Source organism: Aspergillus ambiguus (assembly GCF_047715705.1).
Source record: "Aspergillus ambiguus strain CBS 117.58 unplaced genomic scaffold BDV59scaffold_62, whole genome shotgun sequence".
In the NCBI taxonomy this organism is placed as follows: domain Eukaryota; kingdom Fungi; phylum Ascomycota; class Eurotiomycetes; order Eurotiales; family Aspergillaceae; genus Aspergillus; species Aspergillus ambiguus.
The window spans coordinates 43,249-61,454 of NW_027395575.1; the positions used below are offsets into that span (position 1 = coordinate 43,249).

The 18,206-nt window shown below is 51.0% G+C and overlaps 5 protein-coding genes across 5 annotated transcripts; 3 read left to right on the forward strand and 2 right to left on the reverse strand.

The window, feature by feature from the left end:
* Positions 1–770: 770 nt before the first annotated feature.
* On the forward strand, positions 771–2,859 carry BDV59DRAFT_148528 (major facilitator superfamily domain-containing protein). The gene is made up of 4 exons (XM_073687323.1): positions 771–1,382; positions 1,442–1,510; positions 1,572–1,646; positions 1,703–2,859. Exons 1-4 carry the CDS (start codon positions 868–870, stop codon positions 2,739–2,741), a joined length of 1,698 nt encoding a protein of 565 aa, XP_073542912.1. The 5' UTR covers positions 771–867; the 3' UTR covers positions 2,742–2,859.
* BDV59DRAFT_148680 (zinc-binding alcohol dehydrogenase family protein) lies at positions 2,744–4,302 on the reverse strand. Its single transcript, XM_073687325.1, has one exon. The coding sequence runs from the start codon at positions 4,027–4,029 to the stop codon at positions 2,977–2,979; it is 1,053 nt and encodes a 350-aa protein (XP_073542913.1). The 5' UTR covers positions 4,030–4,302; the 3' UTR covers positions 2,744–2,976.
* Position 4,303: 1 nt separating this feature from the next.
* On the forward strand, positions 4,304–6,517 carry BDV59DRAFT_148530 (cytochrome P450). The gene is made up of 4 exons (XM_073687324.1): positions 4,304–5,473; positions 5,572–5,696; positions 5,755–6,056; positions 6,110–6,517. The coding sequence occupies exons 1-4, from the start codon at positions 4,577–4,579 to the stop codon at positions 6,406–6,408; spliced, it is 1,623 nt and encodes a 540-aa protein (XP_073542914.1). The 5' UTR covers positions 4,304–4,576; the 3' UTR covers positions 6,409–6,517.
* Positions 6,518–6,935: 418 nt separating this feature from the next.
* On the reverse strand, positions 6,936–9,281 carry BDV59DRAFT_196696 (uncharacterized protein; the record flags this gene model as incomplete). Its single annotated transcript, XM_073692756.1, has 10 exons — positions 6,936–7,118; positions 7,153–7,263; positions 7,317–7,411; positions 7,462–7,712; positions 7,772–8,053; positions 8,104–8,209; positions 8,267–8,648; positions 8,703–8,739; positions 8,797–8,999; positions 9,129–9,281. The coding sequence occupies 10 exons, from the start codon at positions 9,279–9,281 to the stop codon at positions 6,936–6,938; spliced, it is 1,803 nt and encodes a 600-aa protein (XP_073542915.1).
* A 6,582-nt stretch (positions 9,282–15,863) lies between these two features.
* BDV59DRAFT_196697 (3-hydroxyacyl-CoA dehydrogenase family protein) lies at positions 15,864–17,796 on the forward strand (the record flags this gene model as incomplete). Its single annotated transcript, XM_073692757.1, has 2 exons — positions 15,864–16,417; positions 16,509–17,796. The coding sequence occupies 2 exons, from the start codon at positions 15,864–15,866 to the stop codon at positions 17,794–17,796; spliced, it is 1,842 nt and encodes a 613-aa protein (XP_073542916.1).
* Positions 17,797–18,206: the final 410 nt, after the last annotated feature.

Below are 18,206 nucleotides of genomic sequence, written 5' to 3' on the forward strand. Positions count from 1 at the left end.
CTTCAAGGGTGCTTGCTGGGATTTGAACATACGGGTAAGTGACTGCCCAGAGACCACATGTCCTTCCAAAGGGGTGACAATGTCTTATGAAGATGACGACCGTTCCATCGTCCCGATTACTCGCACAGTTGGCGCTGCGGCTCCGCCATTCTGTTGCGAATGGGGTAGCATCGGAGCGGGCATTCTCTGCAATGGGATTGCAACACACAAAGATTCGAAACCGTCTGGGCGCAGGTCGGGGTAAATAAGTCGGTTTACATCCAGATGAACCGCAGGGCTTTGAGTGAGGTGGAGGAATTCTTGGAGGATGAGGATCACCGAGAGAGGCAGCAGCTCGAGTGGGAAGATGCACCGCAGCCAACTTCTGGCAATCGCGAGCAACCGCAGCCTAGGGAAGCGTTCCCAGAGCTGACGAGGATGGCTAAGCCAAGAGGGCTGCGAAATATCCAACTTGACCATATCAGGCTAGCTGGTGTCTTCTATTGGTCACGCGGGGAAGACCAAGACGTTCTGCTTCTGAAAATCTCGTACGATCAAACAACATTGCGTATTTTCCAAAACCGTACCCTAAAAAACGGTATCCCTAATCCCAACCCTAATCCCGTGGTTGATTGGACGCGGATGGGTTCCCTTCATGAAAACGCCCGCGCCAGCCCTTTCGGGATGCGTTGACATCCCAACAGCCAGAAGCCGCAGTGCCCCAACTGCCCCTGGTGGCCCTTGTTCACAGTGCAGGTGCGCCCGCTGGCGATTTCCCCCGGTAGCGTCGTTTGTCCCCCTGCTCCTGGGTTGTGTCAGACTGGGTCCGGCCCCCTTCATATAGTCGCCGCCTCCCGTCTCATTCGGACGCCAACGGTTCGCGTTGCGATGAGTGTCATCATGAGTTCCGAGAGTGCACCCACGGGCGACCGTCCCACGCAGGAGGTCCCCGAGAAAGAGGCGGTTGCGGCGGATGACGGCCCGGCGTCCAGCACGGTCAGCAAAGAGGGCGCGGCGACGCCCGACCAAGGCGGGGAAGACGACGTCCCGCTCGTCCGGATGAGCAATCTGCGGTGGTTCAGTGTCTGCATTGGACTGTACCTGACGGCATTCCTGTATGGATTGGACTCGACGATTGCGGCGGATGTGCAAGGGCCGATTCTCGCCTCCCTGGGCGACCTGAACATGCTGCCCTGGGTCGGGACCGGCTTTCTGCTCGGCTCCGTCGCCACCATCTCCCTGTTCGGCTCGCTCTACACCCGGCTCGAGGTCAAATGGCTGTACCTTGGGAGCATTATCGCCTTTGAGGTCGGGAGTGCCATTTGTGGCGCGGCGCCCAATATGACGGCCATGGCGGTCGGGCGAGTCGTGGCCGGGATCGGGGGGTCGGGGGTGTACCTGGGGTGAGTGCCTCGTCCAACCAGTCCGGCACCCGCCGTCGAACGCTGACCGTCGACCGAAGAGGGATCACCTATATCTCCATCTTTCCGACCCCGGCCACGCGGCCACTGTACACGGCCTTGATCAGCGCGTAAGGGTTTCGTTCCCCCATCTGGATGCCGGACACTCGGTGACATTGACAACTGGGATAGATTCTGGGGTCTCGGCGCCGTCCTCGGGCCCGTGATCGGCGGTGCCTTTGCGCAGAGTAAAGCTACTTGGCGGTGGTAAGTGGTGCGCCGCAAACCTGCTGGAGCTTCCGGTGGACTGATCGTGTGCCCAGGGCGTTCTATATCAACCTCGTTCTCGCCGCCATTACCGCCCCGATCTACCTCTGGTGGTTCCCCCGCCATGGCGTCCATCGCCATAAGAAGCTCCTGCCCCGGATCAAGGATCTGGATTGGCTGGGCGCCTTACTCAACGCCGCCTCGTACGCGCTGTTCATCACCGCGTGCACGTACAGTGGCTCGCCGTGGCCCTGGGCGTCGGGCTCCCTCATCACCCTCTGGGTCATGACGGCGGTCACGATCATCCTCTTTGCGCTGCAACAGTGGACGGCCCTATTCACAACCAAGGAAGATCGAATCTTTCCCGTGTGGTGTCTCAAGAGTCGGTCGATGGTGCTGTTGTACATTGGCACGGCGGGCAGCGCGGCCGTCAATTTCTTCAACATCTACTATATTCCCATCCTGTTCGAATTCACCAAGGGCGATGGCGCCATCGAGGTCGCCGTCCGGCTCCTGCCGTTCATCTTCCTCATGATCTTCGGCTCCCTGCTCTCGGGAACGCTGTTGCCGAAACTCAACCTGTATGCCCCGTGGTACGTGGTTTCCGGGGTGCTCGCCTTAGCCGGCAGCGTGCCCATGTCCCTCATCACCACGGCCACCCCCACGCAGAACATCTACGGGTTTGAGATCCTGATCGGGGCAGGGTGCGGGCTGACGCTGCAAGCGGCGTACTCGATCGCGCTGGTCAAATCCCCGGCCGACAAGGGCACCTCGGCCCTCAGCTTCATCAACGTGGCCCAGCTCGGGGGTGGCGCCTTGGCCTTGGCGATCGCCGGGACCATCTTTCAAAACATCGGGTTCCTGAACTTGCAAAGCGCCCTCAGTGGACGGGGTTACTCCTCCGCGGAGATTCGCGCCGCCCTGGCCGGGGGGTACTCCGATATCGTCAGCAACAGCACGGCGGAGGTCCGTGGCATCACGTCGGATGCCATCGGAAGCACCATTGCGACTGTTTACGCCATCTCCATCTCCGGATCGGCGGCCGTGCTGGCCGTCGGGCTTCTGATGCGGTGGGAAAAAGTGAAAATGGCCTGATGCCCCCGACTCACTGGAATAACCATGGACGCATACCAGCGATACCCCGAGTGAAAAGTCGGGGAGGTGGTTGGGGGGGTTTATGGTACGCTTTGGGACTGCTTCGATTACGTCGTCTCGTTGTTTGCCCCCTGAGAGGGGGGTGGTTATTGCCGCTTGTGGTTAATTGCTTGTCTTCGAAATATGTTGTGGCTAGATTGCGGTGGAAGAATTGGATGCTATAGGATCAATAATCTCAGGAAGTCTCTGATACATTGTAAACCAACTTCTGGCCGCTAACCCGATCTTGCCGCAAATGCTCCAATCCGTCCATGACTCCATCCAGTCCCCCCTCACGCAATGCCAGAGGGTGTGCCTTGAGTTTGCCGCTCGCGAGCATTTCAGCCACAAGAGGCAGCCACCACGCCGCGAAGGCCTTGTCTTCGGGCACAGCGGCAAAGGACTGGGACGCAAATTCAAACGGCGCCCCAAAAGCAGTGTAGCCGAGAACCACACTGGACTGGACGTCGCTTCGAGGCGCCGAGACCGGAAGAAGAGACGTGTAGGAACCCCCCTCGGTGGAAATAGCCTCTGCGCAGAATTGGGCACTGGACTCGATCGAGATCGTGTCAAAGACAATCTGGAGCTGATCGCCTGTGAGGCTGCGGATGTGACTCGCCGCTCCTGGGTCCTTGTAGTCGCAGACCACGTCCGCCCCCAGGCGTTTCACAAAGTCAAAGTTGTGCGGAGAACAGGTCGTGAGCACCTGGTATCCAGATAGCTTGGCGACTTGAATGGCCAACGATCCTGTGGCACTCGAGCCCCCATAAATCAGAATGGGCACGGGCGGGGCAATCGGGTCGTCGGGAAGTTTCAACTTCAGGCTCTGATGAAGCGCCAGACCAACGGTCGTGATCCCCACGCCGATGGTAGCGGCTTCCTGGAAGCTCAGGTTCTCGGGGATGTGGATCGACACATGCTCCTTCGCCATGATGTATTCGGCAAATGCGCCGTCTTCGAACTGGACCGCATTGCCACCGTGAACCAGACCGCAGATCCGGTCACCCTTGGCAAAGCGCGTGACGCCTGGGCCCGTTTCTTCGACAATCCCGGAGTAGTCGTAGCCCAGCAACGCTCCCGGGGCGGGAAAGAAGTCGATATGCTTCCAGTCGGCCGGGTTCAAGGCCACACAGACAACTTTGACGAGAATATGATTCTCCCGGAGCGCTGGCAGGGGACGGTCGGCAACGACTTTCGCCTCCTGTGGTGCGGTGACCACGACGGCTTTCTGAACAGACGGTAGCCCCATGGTGGTGGACGAAGGTATCGGAATAGGAATCGTATGCGAGCGAAGTGATGCTTCGGTATGGGTAGAAAGGTGTAAAAAGCACACCACGGAACTACCTACTAGGTCTAGGTCGATCGTTATAGCCAACCCGTTATGGCTCGGTCAGACCGGTCACCCATAATTTAGTAGTCAGTGATTCCACCACCCTGGGCAAGCCTTCTCCTTCTGGCTCCTCCGCCTGGCTCGATTCCCGATTCTTGTTCGCCCCACCTCACCTTCATACCGAATCGAGTGGCTCCTTCGGCCTGCTTCAAATTAGGTCTTTCTCCGACCCATCACGGATTACATCATAACGATAGTAGCAACGACCAAAAAAATGTCCTTGGTCGAGTCCCATAAGGACTTTGAAACGAAGGCCTGATATTTTCCACAAGGTTCGTGCGCTTCTACGGGGTTCTTTGTGGCATTGCATACGGATCGGTTCACACAGGGCCGGGTTATATATATGGACGAGAACTATCTGGCGTGATAGAAATCCTTTCACGTCGCCGTCTGCCGTCGGCCCAACATGCATCTGCAGCTTGTTCCCTTCGTTTCTGGTGTTCTATGCCACGTTGGATATTTCAATCGTGGCGAGCATCACCTTCATGGCACGAAGTACCTCAAGGTCCATACTGTCGCATTTTTAGGGCTCGCGGCGTTGCTGTATCGTCTCGGGTTTGCCCCGGTCGAGGTCGTTGTTCGGACATGGGTATACGACGGGATCTTTCTGGCTGGGCTATTCGCGAGTCTCCTTGTGTATCGCGCATTCCTGAACCCTCTCAACGTCTTTCCGGGGCCATGGATGGCACGCATTACCAGCTTTGATCTGCCTTTTCGCATCCGGAAAAGGCAACTATACAAGACATTGCAGGCGTTGCACCGTCAACATGGTCATTTCGTGCGCATCGGCACCGGCGAGCTGTCCATTACGCATCCGCACGCGGTCCAGGAGATTTTCGGCGCCGATTCCAAATGCCACAAAAGTCCGTGGTACGACATTAGTCGACCTCAAGACTCCTTGCTGCTTCGTCGGACCCACGCTGGACATGCCGAATTGCGACGGATCTGGAGTCCTGCCTTCTCCATTAAGGCGGTCCAGGGTTATGAGGAACGCATCCAACCGTACAGAAACAAGCTCATTGCCGGGCTCGATGCGCACGTCGGGGAATCGCTCGACGTGGACCACTGGCTGGCATTATATGCCTGGGATGTCATGGGTGACTTAACCTTTGGCCACTCGTTCGACATGCTCGATACCAGGCAGCAACACTGGGCCATCCAGACTCTCAACAAAGGTATGAGCGTTATTGGTCTCCATTTGCCCATGTGGGTTTTCCGGATTTTGGTTGCCATCCCCGGAGGCCAGAAGGACTTCAAGCTCATGTTGAAGTATACTAAAGAGGAAATGCTTGCCCGATGGAAGGTTTGTTCCCACCCCCCCCCCCCCCCCCCCCCCCCTTCTTCCACCCACCGGGCCTATTGCAATGTAATCCATTTCATACTGAACCCGGAGTCGGATAGAGTACACCAAAGGTGCCGGATGTTATGAGTCACCTCTTTGCACCATACAAGGCCAACAAGCCCTGGGATGATGCTGCAATCCATTTGATGGCTGGAGAATCACACCTCCTGATTAACGCCGGAAGGTAAGCCTCTTCCTGGGACAAGATTGTGTCCGGAGCGATTCATTAAGCCTGGCTCTAGCGACACAACCAGAACCACGCTGGCTTGCGCGTTGTTTGAGCTTGCCAAAAATCCAGAGTATGCCGAAAAACTGTACGAAACACTCAAACCTTGTGTATCACAGTCTTCCGATGCGGAAATCCTCGACAGTCAAATTTCAACCATCGATCTTTTGAACGGTGTTATCTGGGAGGCTCTTCGTCTGTTCCCCCCCAATCCCAGCCATCCTAGTCGAGTGGCTCCTGCAGAAGGTGTCATGCTTTGCGGCAGATTTGTCCCAGGCGGCACGCAAGTCATTGCTCCCCAGTATGTGATCGGACGTGGTAAGTAGTTCCTTTCTCCAGAAGTTGCTGCATCTCCTGCTGACACACTGTAGACGAAAAGATCTATCCCCGCGCGACGGAGTTTATTCCGGAACGGTGGTACAGCGCTCCGGGGTTGGTCACCGACAAGAAGGCGACGGCGCCGTTTTCCATCGGGCCGTACAATTGCATTGGAAAACCCCTTGCTATGATGAATATCCGCATCACCCTGGCACGGATCATCCTGCGCTACGACCTGAGTTTCGCTCCCGATCGGGCCAACCCGATCGCCGATTTCGAAGAGAACATGAGCGATCATTTCACTCTCCAGCCGGGTCCTTTGTATCTACGCTTGGAGAAGCGGCGTCCGTAGACAACTGGTACATCCACGCCCAAACGAAACGGAGCTGGACCGTTTAGGCCCTTGTGACAGATTGTGTATCATAGCTTGGATATTCGTTACGTTACTTCTCGATGACTTGGGACTGTGAACGTAGCTCAGACCAGCGAGAAAGAATGGACATGGACAATATACCGATGTGGATCAGAACCACTTTTAGACGCACAGGCATCAGTTTGCCTTCAGTAGTGTTAGCCTCGCGACAGAAAGCTCACCACTCCTTTGAACCTCCGAAGCGTAATCATATGCGAGGTTGAGACTTGGCGAGTAGAAATGATAGCAAATAAGGGCAGGAAGACAAGTTTGGGTCGATGACAGTTTCGATTATATATTTTTAAGAGACTATAACGCTACGGAATTACATTTATATATGATAAACATTATGTCGCTAGATTCGGCGTGAATAGCTCTATCTAAATAGTATATATTAGAAGTTACTAGAGTATTGTTGGGTGGTGATCCAGATCCAGATATCCGCCTACTAGAATCTGCTGATCCATCTATCCCTCATAGTAATAAAGGTTATCGACCACCTTACGATGATCCAAGGGCTTGCATTCTTGCTCGTTTCCATTGTCGTCCGGGATCAGGTTGCGGTCATGATCATAGGGCTTGTTATCGGCCCCAATGATGACCGCGCAAATGCTGGTACCGTCAACGAGGATGCAACCGTTATCGACAATCTGCCCGGTCAGACTTGGCTCGAAGCCGGGGAACGGATGTACCTACCACTTTGGTACCCATCATATTGTAACCAGATCCGTCCATGGTGTTGCATGGCCAGTATTTGCTCTGGGCCCGGTCATAGTTCTTGAGATATTTCTCAGGCTGTCCGCATCGGCCTCGCACACGGGAATATTCCAGAAGCCTGGGGAGCGGACCGCATCGCCGTAGCATGAGATATCGAAATCCCTGCTTTGGAGTTGCTGGAGGATGGAGTTAATATCCATCGGGTGGCCCATCTGGTTGCTCCATTCTCCTCATAGGCTTTCATTGCACTATATGCGATGTCGTCAATGCTCAGACCGCCGAAATCATCGTTGGGAGTCCGAAGCTGATCAACGCCAACCAGGACGTTGGCTCCCCAGCCCGCAGCCATTGCCTTTGCCGCGCCTGCACCCTTTCTCCAGCCGTGGAGAACGAGGACGGTCTTTTCTTCGCCGTTGTCATACTTATAGCATGCCCGGGCCTTGTGGAAATCATCCTCGGGGATGAATTCGTCGAAGCCACCAGAGATGATGATATTACCGTCCAGTCCACATGGCTCGTTAGTCTTCCTGTACAGATGCATGAGTCCATGAAAGCAGAAAAGGGGAATATATCGGTACAGTCTCACAGGATGAACGGATGCGCACCAGCACCGGACGGCGCAATTTTCCAAGCAGCTTGGACCATCTTGCCGGCCATGACCTTCTTCATGGCCTGTTTCACTGCATCCAGATCAACGAGGACGTCATTGATGGCGCCCTTGCCAATGGCGTCGAGAAGCTTCTGAGGGCTGTCGTTTATGCCGGAAAAGACCTCGCGAACATATCCGGCAATTCCGTTGGAAAAGTCACGGACGGTGCTGATAAGCACGAGATCCATCGTTGCCATGTTCTGCAGCGTGTTATCGGCGCTGCTTGTCTGTTAGAAGATGCTCGCAAGCATGGTAGCTTGGCCACTCACGGGGTCACCGCGTGTTTCAACCATGCCCCGATATTGCCGACGATACCGTAAGACAGATTCTGTGAAAATCCCTTCCAATTATATCCATTATAATTACCACTATGGCCTTTATTATCACCCAGAACGTTCGGCTGCTCCTATGAATGGACTTCGGTTTTGTCACCAGAGGACGAGGACGGTCCCTGCTCTTGTCCGGCGGCGTTAGAACTCTCAGAGTCTGCTCTCACGGAAAGGGTCCATAGGTCATCCCGCCTAGCGCATGAATTCCCTGAATTTGCCATCTCACTGGCTGAAACGCCCGCAATCGTCTCGACGACTCCCTTGCCTACGTGGCAGTCAGTATGGCGCTTTCTTCGGTAGGATTCACACCAACCCAAATTGAAACAAGAGGCAATTCCCAGGGTCAGAAACATTGACACAGCGTCAATAATCATGGCTATCATCTGCCTCTCATCACCACCGTCGGGAGCAAAGGCATTGACGAAGGCCGCAGGGCTCAGCTCCGCCGCTGCGTCGGACACTGATTCGTACAGTTTGTCATGGATCTGGAGTCCGGTTAGACCCGTTGTGGGTACATATTCGGTGCCAAAGGGGCCTACCAGATGGAAGATTGCAAAGCAATTGAGAATGATGTACCTGCACGGGTGGTCAGAGGACGGAGCTGTTGAAATCCATTCAAGCGGGTATACGTACCCAGCTGGGGCGTTGGTATCCCCACACTGGACCATGTAGTTGCAGGTATCGTCGCCCACACTTTGGCAGTTCCATCCCTGACCGGTGTCAAAGTACCGGGCAATATCCGAAGTGAAGTTCAGGGGCCAGCCTCTTGGTTCGTCTTGGTGGTTCCTCCATGTCTGGACGGCTCCAGCATAGGCATTGTCCGCCCGGGAAAGCTCCTATCTTGCGCCCCCGGGAACGGCAGGATCATCGATCTGATCGATATCGCAGGTGAGCTTTCTCCACGACTGGTCTGCCAGGTTGTCATCGGCTGGCAGGTTGGGAAGCTCAGCAGCTGCAAGATTGACCCCGTTGATGCCTTGGAGTTTGGCGCTGAGCTTAGGCAGAGTCGCATTACCGGGATGGCTCGTCAGGTTTAACGGCCTTGGCCGTCCCACAGCAAGACCATTGGCGCCGCTGGAGTACAAGCCCAAGGCGAGGTTGAGGGCGACGAAACGCATGGTTGGATACCAGGGAGGCAAACTACTATGTGTCAGCCGGATAAAAAAGAGAAATTAGTAAAAAAGTGAGTTTGATTCAAAAGAGTGTAGAGAAGGTCAATCTAGACAGACGGCAAACGAGTGAAAGAAGAAAAGAGTATGTTGCTCTGCAGCCAGCAGAGCAAGTGAGGTCGAGTGTAGGTTCCTTTTTATACTATATGGCCGAGATATTAATTGAACAGCGGCATCGAATACAATGTACTTTGCTTTAAGCTAGCGTGTGGCGTTCCCGATGTGGTAACTAAATGACAGCCTTCGGGAGGGTCTGGGGATGTTCGTCATGGTTGTATATATGTGCAGAGGAGGCATGTCTTTCCTATTTTTCATATTCCTTCAGGTATATTCTTCTGTTGTATGTCCTATGAGCATGCATTCCATATAGAGTACTACAAATGATCCTCCCCAAGTGATGAGCATTCTCTTTCACACATCATGGCATGTAGGGACCATTTACCATCTTCCATGTCTGTTGTAGTTCCCGAGAAAGACCCCGCCGAGATATTACAGAGGACTTCTGGCCCCTTCTAAATGACTGACGTAGTAAGGATCGGACCTGGAATCTCAGTTCAGCTCGGCCCCAATTCAATGACCGTTACCCAGGGAGTGAAAACTCGCTTAGGTGTCTTCCCAAGGCTCATCATTGTCACCCCAACTAAATCCACAGCAGAGCGGAGCTGGTGTTTACTAGAGGAGGGTCTGATTGATATGTTATCTCGCACAGACCACAGTCCCTAGCGGAGAGAGAACTAAGTATCGCTCAACTACTCTTCCGCAAACAATTGTTATATATTTGCAAGCTATTGATGCCTGGTTTCACGACAGTGGGACGGGCCGTGGGGCCGTTTTGAAGGATCAGCACCTTCGTAATTGTCTAATTTGGGGTTCACCAGGCTTTTGTGCCTAATATGGGCGTTTTCTCTTATAAACTATGGTCAGTTAGTCATACACTGTCCTGTCTTAGGCCACACAGTTCATCCTTCGCCCTCCGCCTAATACGTCGTGCATACTCTTGACCGTTGATACCACATACTGCACATCTCAATCCCAATGGTCATTTGGCTCAAAGACCGGCTAGCCAATGTGTATCCAAATTGGACTGTCGATTAATATGTCTCAGATTACCCTTCACAGAGGAGCACTAGAATAAAGGCATCTCTGCGGCGCATGTCCAGCGGGAAGTACTGTCTAGAGGGCCAGCCTCTCGTGAAATTGAGAAGCTCGTCGGAACTCTGTAGGCAGTGAAATGTCAATACTCAAGTACATGATGACAGAGCGACCGTACCCAGATCGAGTTAGATTGAAGCCCCGAAGAAGCCATGTCTAACGTCCCATGACGTCCGCTGTGACGGCCCCAAAATGTTTGGCCCGCAAATGTCTAGCCCCCAAACCCACCGCATCCATTATATCGGTAATGCCGTGCTCCTAAAGATGGCATCAATGCTCGGGGAACAATTGCTTCCGACCACCGACGGACATACCCCTGAACATAGTAGGAATGGATGACCAACCCTCAGCCAGTCCTTATGCCATCCGTATCACAGCCGGTAGTTGTACTTTGCCGACGGCTCTGCAGTCTCGAGAATATTTATAGACCCTTAGCCACCGGTCGAACATCGGGTTAATAATAATAATATTCCTTTGTTTCTCTGATAACTTCCAGGATTTCCCTCATTTATCTCTCTTGGGGCCCACCCGCATGTCACTATGGTTAATGCTAAGCTGATTCTTACTCTGGCTATGGCCTCCTCTGGAGCTATGGCCGCCTCCCTCCTATGATCTGAGACTTTACCTGCGTTGAAGGAGTGCGAGAAGAAAGGCAGTGCCTGCTGCGCCGCTCCCAATGCCAACATGGCCGTTTGCTCCACCCGGCACGCATGCCAACTGCGAGACTGCCGCAAAAATTGAGTGCGACTAGGCCTTCAACTCCTGCCGGACCGGCCCCAATGCTGACATGGCCATCTGCGCCTCCGAGAAAGCGTAGTGTGAAAACCTCAGCTAGGAGTTGTTTTCCGGCTGCACCTCCACCCCCGTCGCCAGCACTGCAACCGTAAGTGTCGGTCCTACGTGGCCCACGCCCTCGGCTTGCGTCGCCCATTAATGCAGAGACAAAGATTCGGCGTGCCGCACGGCCTCTGGGGCCAACATGGCTGCCTGCAGCTCCGAGGCCCCCAAATGCGATGACTACCTCCCTGCTCGATACTCCATGTCAAACCCAGTAGATAATTTCAAAACAATAAACAGGAAATAAAGGTTCCCAGAAGAGCTCACGTGCCTTGTTAATATCCTTCCGTAGATACACAAGTAAGAAGAAAGGAGTCGGTAGAGAAAGGAGCGAGAATCAAACTTCATAACCCAGTGGAGCTAACCAAACGACTAAAGGTGGTTCGCGTTATGCATGACAGGTTCAACTCTCTGGTGGTTTGAGTCCTACCAGACCATATATGTCACAGAGTTACAAAAGTAGAATAACTCACAAACTGTGTCCTTTCATGTTTTCGTGCCAAGTGGATCTCTTTTGTTCCACATTGACGACCGGCTCATGTTGTTACCTGTATTTGGGTAGACGTCAAAAACCCCACCCTCCTGCACTCACCAATCAAGAAACACGGGCACGGCCGGTAAATTGTGAAGTTGGACAGCTGTTTAGTTTTCCTTGCATACTTTGGACCTATCATTCAACATAATACGCATCCAGTGATAATAGATGTCCCAAGCCATTATATTAAGGAGGTTTCCTATTCTGGAAGCGTGCGTCTGCCGTCGCCTTTCTCGGTTACGTGCAGGACGTCGGAGCAAATGATGTAGGGCCTGGACTGTGCAAATTATACCCCGTATAGGAGGTGAGGGCAAGTGATGGACCAGTGTATGTGATGTAAGATGGGCGTCGTCGCAGTTACTAATGAACTACCGCCTAACACCAAAACTCGCAACACAATTAAGCATCATGAGCTTTTGGCTGCATCACCATGCCCATGTGTCTTTTAGATAATGGCGATGGAATGCTTTTACGTATAGACATGGCATTTGGACCAACCAGCCCATTCTACTCGTAAATAATTCACACTTCATCCCACGCCCCAGTGAGCGAATTTTCCCTGAGGACCCTTGCATATGCACGAATTATATTTTTGAGCCAACTATGCATGGCCTATAGTAAAAACGAATTATGCTAATATCCAACTCCTCACACTAAGTAGGGGCACCAATATGCATAGCTTGTTATTTGAGAATATTGAGTAGTTAGTGTTGGTAATGTGTTTTCCGCGGGATAGAAACTCTACAGGCTCCAGCCGGCCATTACGCGATGCCTGTAATGGCGGCATGGCCTGCGATCATGTTGAAAACTTCCTAGTCCAGTCATGTGGGGAGCCCACTTTTGAATGAACTTTGGTACTTGCTTTCGAGGGGACCGGTAAAGTATATTTCTGGAGGAGTGGTAGGTGACGGAAAAGAGAAGAATTTCGGCGAATGTCTACGCGTCGCTATGGCAAGGGCATATTCGGATGGGCTAGTTGATTAAATGGCCTGGATGGTAGCACACGTCAATTAGCATGCATGGCAGGTTAACTATCTTTTTGAGGCGGCTAAGTTTGGGAGTTTACTTGACGATGCAGGTTTAAAAGGTAGACCTGGCAGGTTTCAGGAATGGCCATTGAGAATAGCAGGCTCCATTTCGAGTCATAGAGAGTTGTTTTTGCTCTTTTGGGATACAGTTATTAGGTAGGAAATATGAGACATAACCCAACCATACAAGCTAGTTAAGAAAATAAACAAATGATGTATTTACTAAACAGAAGCGAACAAGTGAATCCTACAAACTGATATAAGGTGTTGGTGATTTATTCCAGATGAGAAAACAGATAGTACTAAGGTAATTTTTAGCTGTTTGAGTTAATGATTGTAACCATCATATGCTAATTAGTGCTTGGTAACCTTACGCGTCAAGATTGTGCGGAGGGCCTGGCTGTTAAAATTTATCTGGATTTGTACATTTCTCTATATCGGTGTCTAGACTTTTTTTTTTTTGTGAGAGGCTTTTTAACAGGCGTCAATCTCTAACTGTTTACGTATATTCCCATTCGTGCGGACACTATAATCACAGATCTTCCCAATCTTCCGGGTTGGCCTCTTCAACATGCCAGCCAAGAGCACGTTTGACAAACCGGACAATCGCTCTTGCAGCACACTCGGAACGCGGAACAAAGTGCGTCCCTTCGAAAAATTCGACATATTGTTCCTTAAAAGCATCTGCCAGATTTAGGGTAAGTGTCGTCGGTGTTATAGGATCCGCGATTCCACTAAAATGAAGGGCAGGGGTGGATATAGAAGGAGAGTATAGAGACTGATATTTTCGTTCCGCTAGCTTGAAGCCCCCAAAGCAAACAATAAAGCGCAGTGGTGGATGTTTAACCTGCAGATTATTAATTCTCAATGTTACAGGTTAACTAGGGAAAGTTGTGTAAGGAAACTCACTAAAAAGTCCAGCTTTTCTACCTGTCTCTTTCCGTCCAATACCGCCGCAGCCATCGCACCAAGAGCTGCGCCAACAGAGAAACCAATGATGCCTACGAAAGGCCCTTTCTCATCCAATGTTCTTATAATGTGAAGAAGCGACCGATCTATCCCCAAGGCGCGCCCTTCTATGTCTCCATAGCCCCAGGTGCGCCATTCTGGCTCGTATTCCGCTCGATCATCTAGTGGATCTTTTGGTTTGTCTTCATTGATATGCGATTGCTCCTTAGCCACCACCATGTCAGCCGGCACGTTAGCTAGGAAGTCTGCCCCGGAAAGTGGAGCGTCGGCGTATACAAACTCTACCCCTCCAGGGAAGGACGGGTGACAACAGCGAAAGAGAAAATCCGACAATTCCTTCTTCATATATGTATGAAGAAACTGCGTCTTTGAGAAGAAAAAATCCCCTGATTGTCCGTTGCCTGTCGTGTGATACCACTATGGTTAATTTAACAGGTTATCGACCAAACAGTTGCGGGATATAGAGATACCAACCATGAAGCATTAGTATCCTGGCTTTCCTCTTAGGGGGTACCGTAGGCTTCACTTTTATACGCATTATCAGCTATGACAAATGGGTTAATAGTTGAAGAAGCTCTAACCAAGTGCTACAGGCTATCAGGTTTCGACAGCGTACTTTGCCAACTAAAAGTATCAGAGCCAAGAGTGTGCTCAAGCGCATTGCGTCGTTCCATAGGTACCGATGTACTTTCCCTTACAGCTGTGCCAGGACTGATTAGGGAACCAGTGCATGTAACATACATAAAAGCATCTCATATGCTAATCTAGGTGAAAAAATGAAATGAAATCTGCTTGCGTGCTTGTGAAACGCCATGTAGTCCTACCCTGGTGGCCCCTTCTGCATACAGTGAGGCTGCTATACGTAAGGATAACGTCAAGTGTCCCCCTAGTTATGTCTTGCTGGCCGCAGTGTATTATATCAAAGTTAATGTTTACGATCTCATAAGTTGGTTAATATATGACAGTTGCAAGACCAGGGATTGGAATCAGTAATGCAAAAGCGCCTTCTCACTAAAATTCGAATGTCATTAATTTGTCCTAGCCGAAGCGGTGGTGTGTTCGGCGGAAACTGGGATTCTTCAGAATAGTCCATTACTGGACACTGAAAATATGATAAACAGATGCAGGTTAAGATAGGACTGTATTTATCCGTTTGAACTGGATTTGTAAGTTACTCGTCCTGTACTTGTCAATTCCCTGCTGTGGGATGAGAAGGGGGCAACACTCCTTTAGGATACAATAGTAGAATAGTGCAGCATTGACGAATACCCCAACTAGATATATGTATATATATATATTTTCGATTATCTATCACTAGTTGCCATTCATATCTACTTAGCTGCTTAAGGCTGGTGAGGAAATCGGTTTCTGGTGGGGGAGGGGGGTTTTCCCATTCATCTGAACGGCTATTGTCTGCTGTAGAGTGCACACTTCTCTGTCATTACCGTACTGATGAAGCGAATACGCTGCAACTCCATAGCATAGGAGCCATATGCCAACAAGTAGCTTCATAGCATTACAATGTCTTCCAACATCCTTCTACTCTCCCTTACTGATTCAAGTCGCTTCCCATATATCTGTAATTGTAACCACCAGGCGCATTGTCACTTCTAATTCGTAGTTTAAACGGATCTTCATCGAAGAGATGGAAGGGATACAAAATCATGCCCAGAATATGGAAATTGTCTGGATGCAACTTACTATTTTCGTCAAGCAACAGGTATGAGAAGCGACGTGATGCAACAATGACAAGTCAGGGCGTGACCATAGTCTACAAACACACTGCCGTAGTCTCTTGGCCACCAGTCCAAACCTTCCTTTCCATGTTTCGATCACGTGCCGATTAATGCTACTCATAAAATAACGGTGAATTGCAAGGAAGCGAAAGGCCGTCCTTCCTATACACCGATTTAATACCCCACTATGTGCCTCATGACCCTATATAAAGTCATCTCCTTCCAGAAAGCCATTTCATCCCAAATCCAGATCTGAAACACATTTAAACGCACAATGGCAAGTCGCCGCCCAGTTGTCATCCTTGGGGCTGGGATACTGGGACGCCGCATTGCATGCGTATTTGTCGCTGGAGGATACCGCGTTCACATCCATGATCCGTCCCTTTCCGCTCGGGAGGGAGCAGCAAAATATGTGGATGATTATACTGAAGATTATCAGGCCTTTACTGAAGACGTTGTTAGTCGCGGCTCGTGCTCAGTCTTCTGTGAGATCAACGCTGCAGTTTCTGAGGCCTGGCTCATCATTGAGGCGGTTCCGGAAAATCTTGATCTTAAAATCAATATATTCGGTGACATAGATAATGAGGCTCCATCTGATTGCATATTTGCCTCAAACAGTTCATCATTCAGGTCTTCACTCATGCTAGAGAAGGTTAGCCCAAGGAGACGGAAGCGGGTACTTAACGTTCATTTCTATATGCCTCCTACCCAAAGGGCAGTAGAGCTTATGACATGTGGGGAAACACAGTCCGATATCTTTCCCATTCTCTGTAAGATTTTACAGTCTTGTGGCATGTTGCCCTTCGTTGTTCGAAGGGAGTCAACAGGGTTCGTATAAGTCCCTAATCGCTAACCACCCCTACATTGTGCTTACATTTCACGATATCATAATGTTCGGGCTGATTATGTTTGTCATAAGATACATATTTAACCGCCTGTGGGCCGCAATTAAGCGAGAAATCATTCTAATACTGGCCGAAGGAGTCAGCGAGCCGGCGGAGATTGATATGCTTTGGGAACACATATTCCAATCCTCTGTATCACCATGTAAACTCATGGATCAGGTCGGTCTGGACACGGTGGCATCAATTGAGGACAACTACATTCTGGAACGAGGGTTGGATGGTAGCAAAACAGTCAGCTGGCTTCGCGAGCATTACATCCGCTATGGCCGATTAGGCGCGAAGTCACCCAATGGTGGCCTTTATTCACTTGTACACCCAAATACAAATCGCCCCTTAAGGCCTTTATCCGCCAATGACTCATTGGTTTACTTTTTAGATGTGGGTGTTGGGGCTAACCTGAGGGATATCAATCAATTGCTGGAGAATGGCAAGATCCTCGGCCTCGATACAGAAGACAATCGCATTTGGACTGTTGTTGCAGGGCTAACGACACCTGACGGCATCGCAATATCTTTTTCCGTCGATAGAATGTTCTGGTCTAGTATGGGACATTTGGACTCCAATCCTGATGGGTCCATCATGTCCGCTCGCTTGGACGGTTCGGACATGCAGATACTTATCAGCGGCGGCGAGCTTTACACTCCAAAACAGCTCACTGTGGAGGAGGAAACTAGAATGCTCTACTTTTGCGACAGAGAAGGTATGAACGTGCAACGGTGTGATTTCAGCGGGCATTCTCGTGAGGTTCTTGTCCAGCTTGGCGGCAACTGTTCAGTTAGCGAAGCGGCAACCTGCTGGTGTGTAGGCGTGGCTGTCGATTCGAGAGCCAAGAAACTCTATTGGTCGCAAAAAGGACCAAGTAAAGCCGGTAGAGGTTGCATATGCAGGGCAGGTATGGACATCCCAGCTGGTGAGACTGCAGACAATAGGTCAGATGTCGAGACTCTATTTGAGGGACTGCCTGAGCCCGTCGATTTGGACCTCGATATGGATAGACAGATGTTGTATTGGACAGATCGAGGAGAACATCCAAGGGGGTGCACGCTGAATCGAGCTTATATTGGAGACAATATTGGTGCCGATCTGGAAGCACAAGTAGAAATATTGGCAAGACATTTCCACGAGCCAACCGGGCTGAAACTTGATACGCTACAGGAAAGGGTATATGTGACCGACCTAGGTGGGTCCGTATACCGACTAAATTTGGATGGGAGTAACAAAGAAATCCTCTTGCGGGATGGTGGAAGTTACACAGGGATCGCATTAGGGGAAAGAAAAATGCCTTTGGATAATTATCAGTGAGCTCGTCTCGATTTTAATTAATATATCTGGTCATGCTGCTTGCCATGTGATAAGAAGAGAGCTAGGGCCGAAAGAACTGTGATCGCCAGGAGCTGCCCTAGCTCATCCTCAGCAATGAGCTCGATACTGAGTTTGTGTTACAGGACGGAGGTTTAGTGGGGGTGCCAGAGTACTCGGTAACATCCACTGCTTTTTTTCTAGTACCTAGTACTTGGATATTCCTTTATTCGTTCCTAAATAAAAATAACTGGGTCTATCATGCTTCCATCGTACTATGCCCTGGCCGATGCCGCCGAGCTCAAAGAAGTTTTCCCCGCTAGCCTCGTCGGCCTAGGGCCCCCACGCACCAAGGAGAAACCCCTCGTATATCTACGTTCCCTCAACCACTACCAGTACCAGCAGCTAGTGTA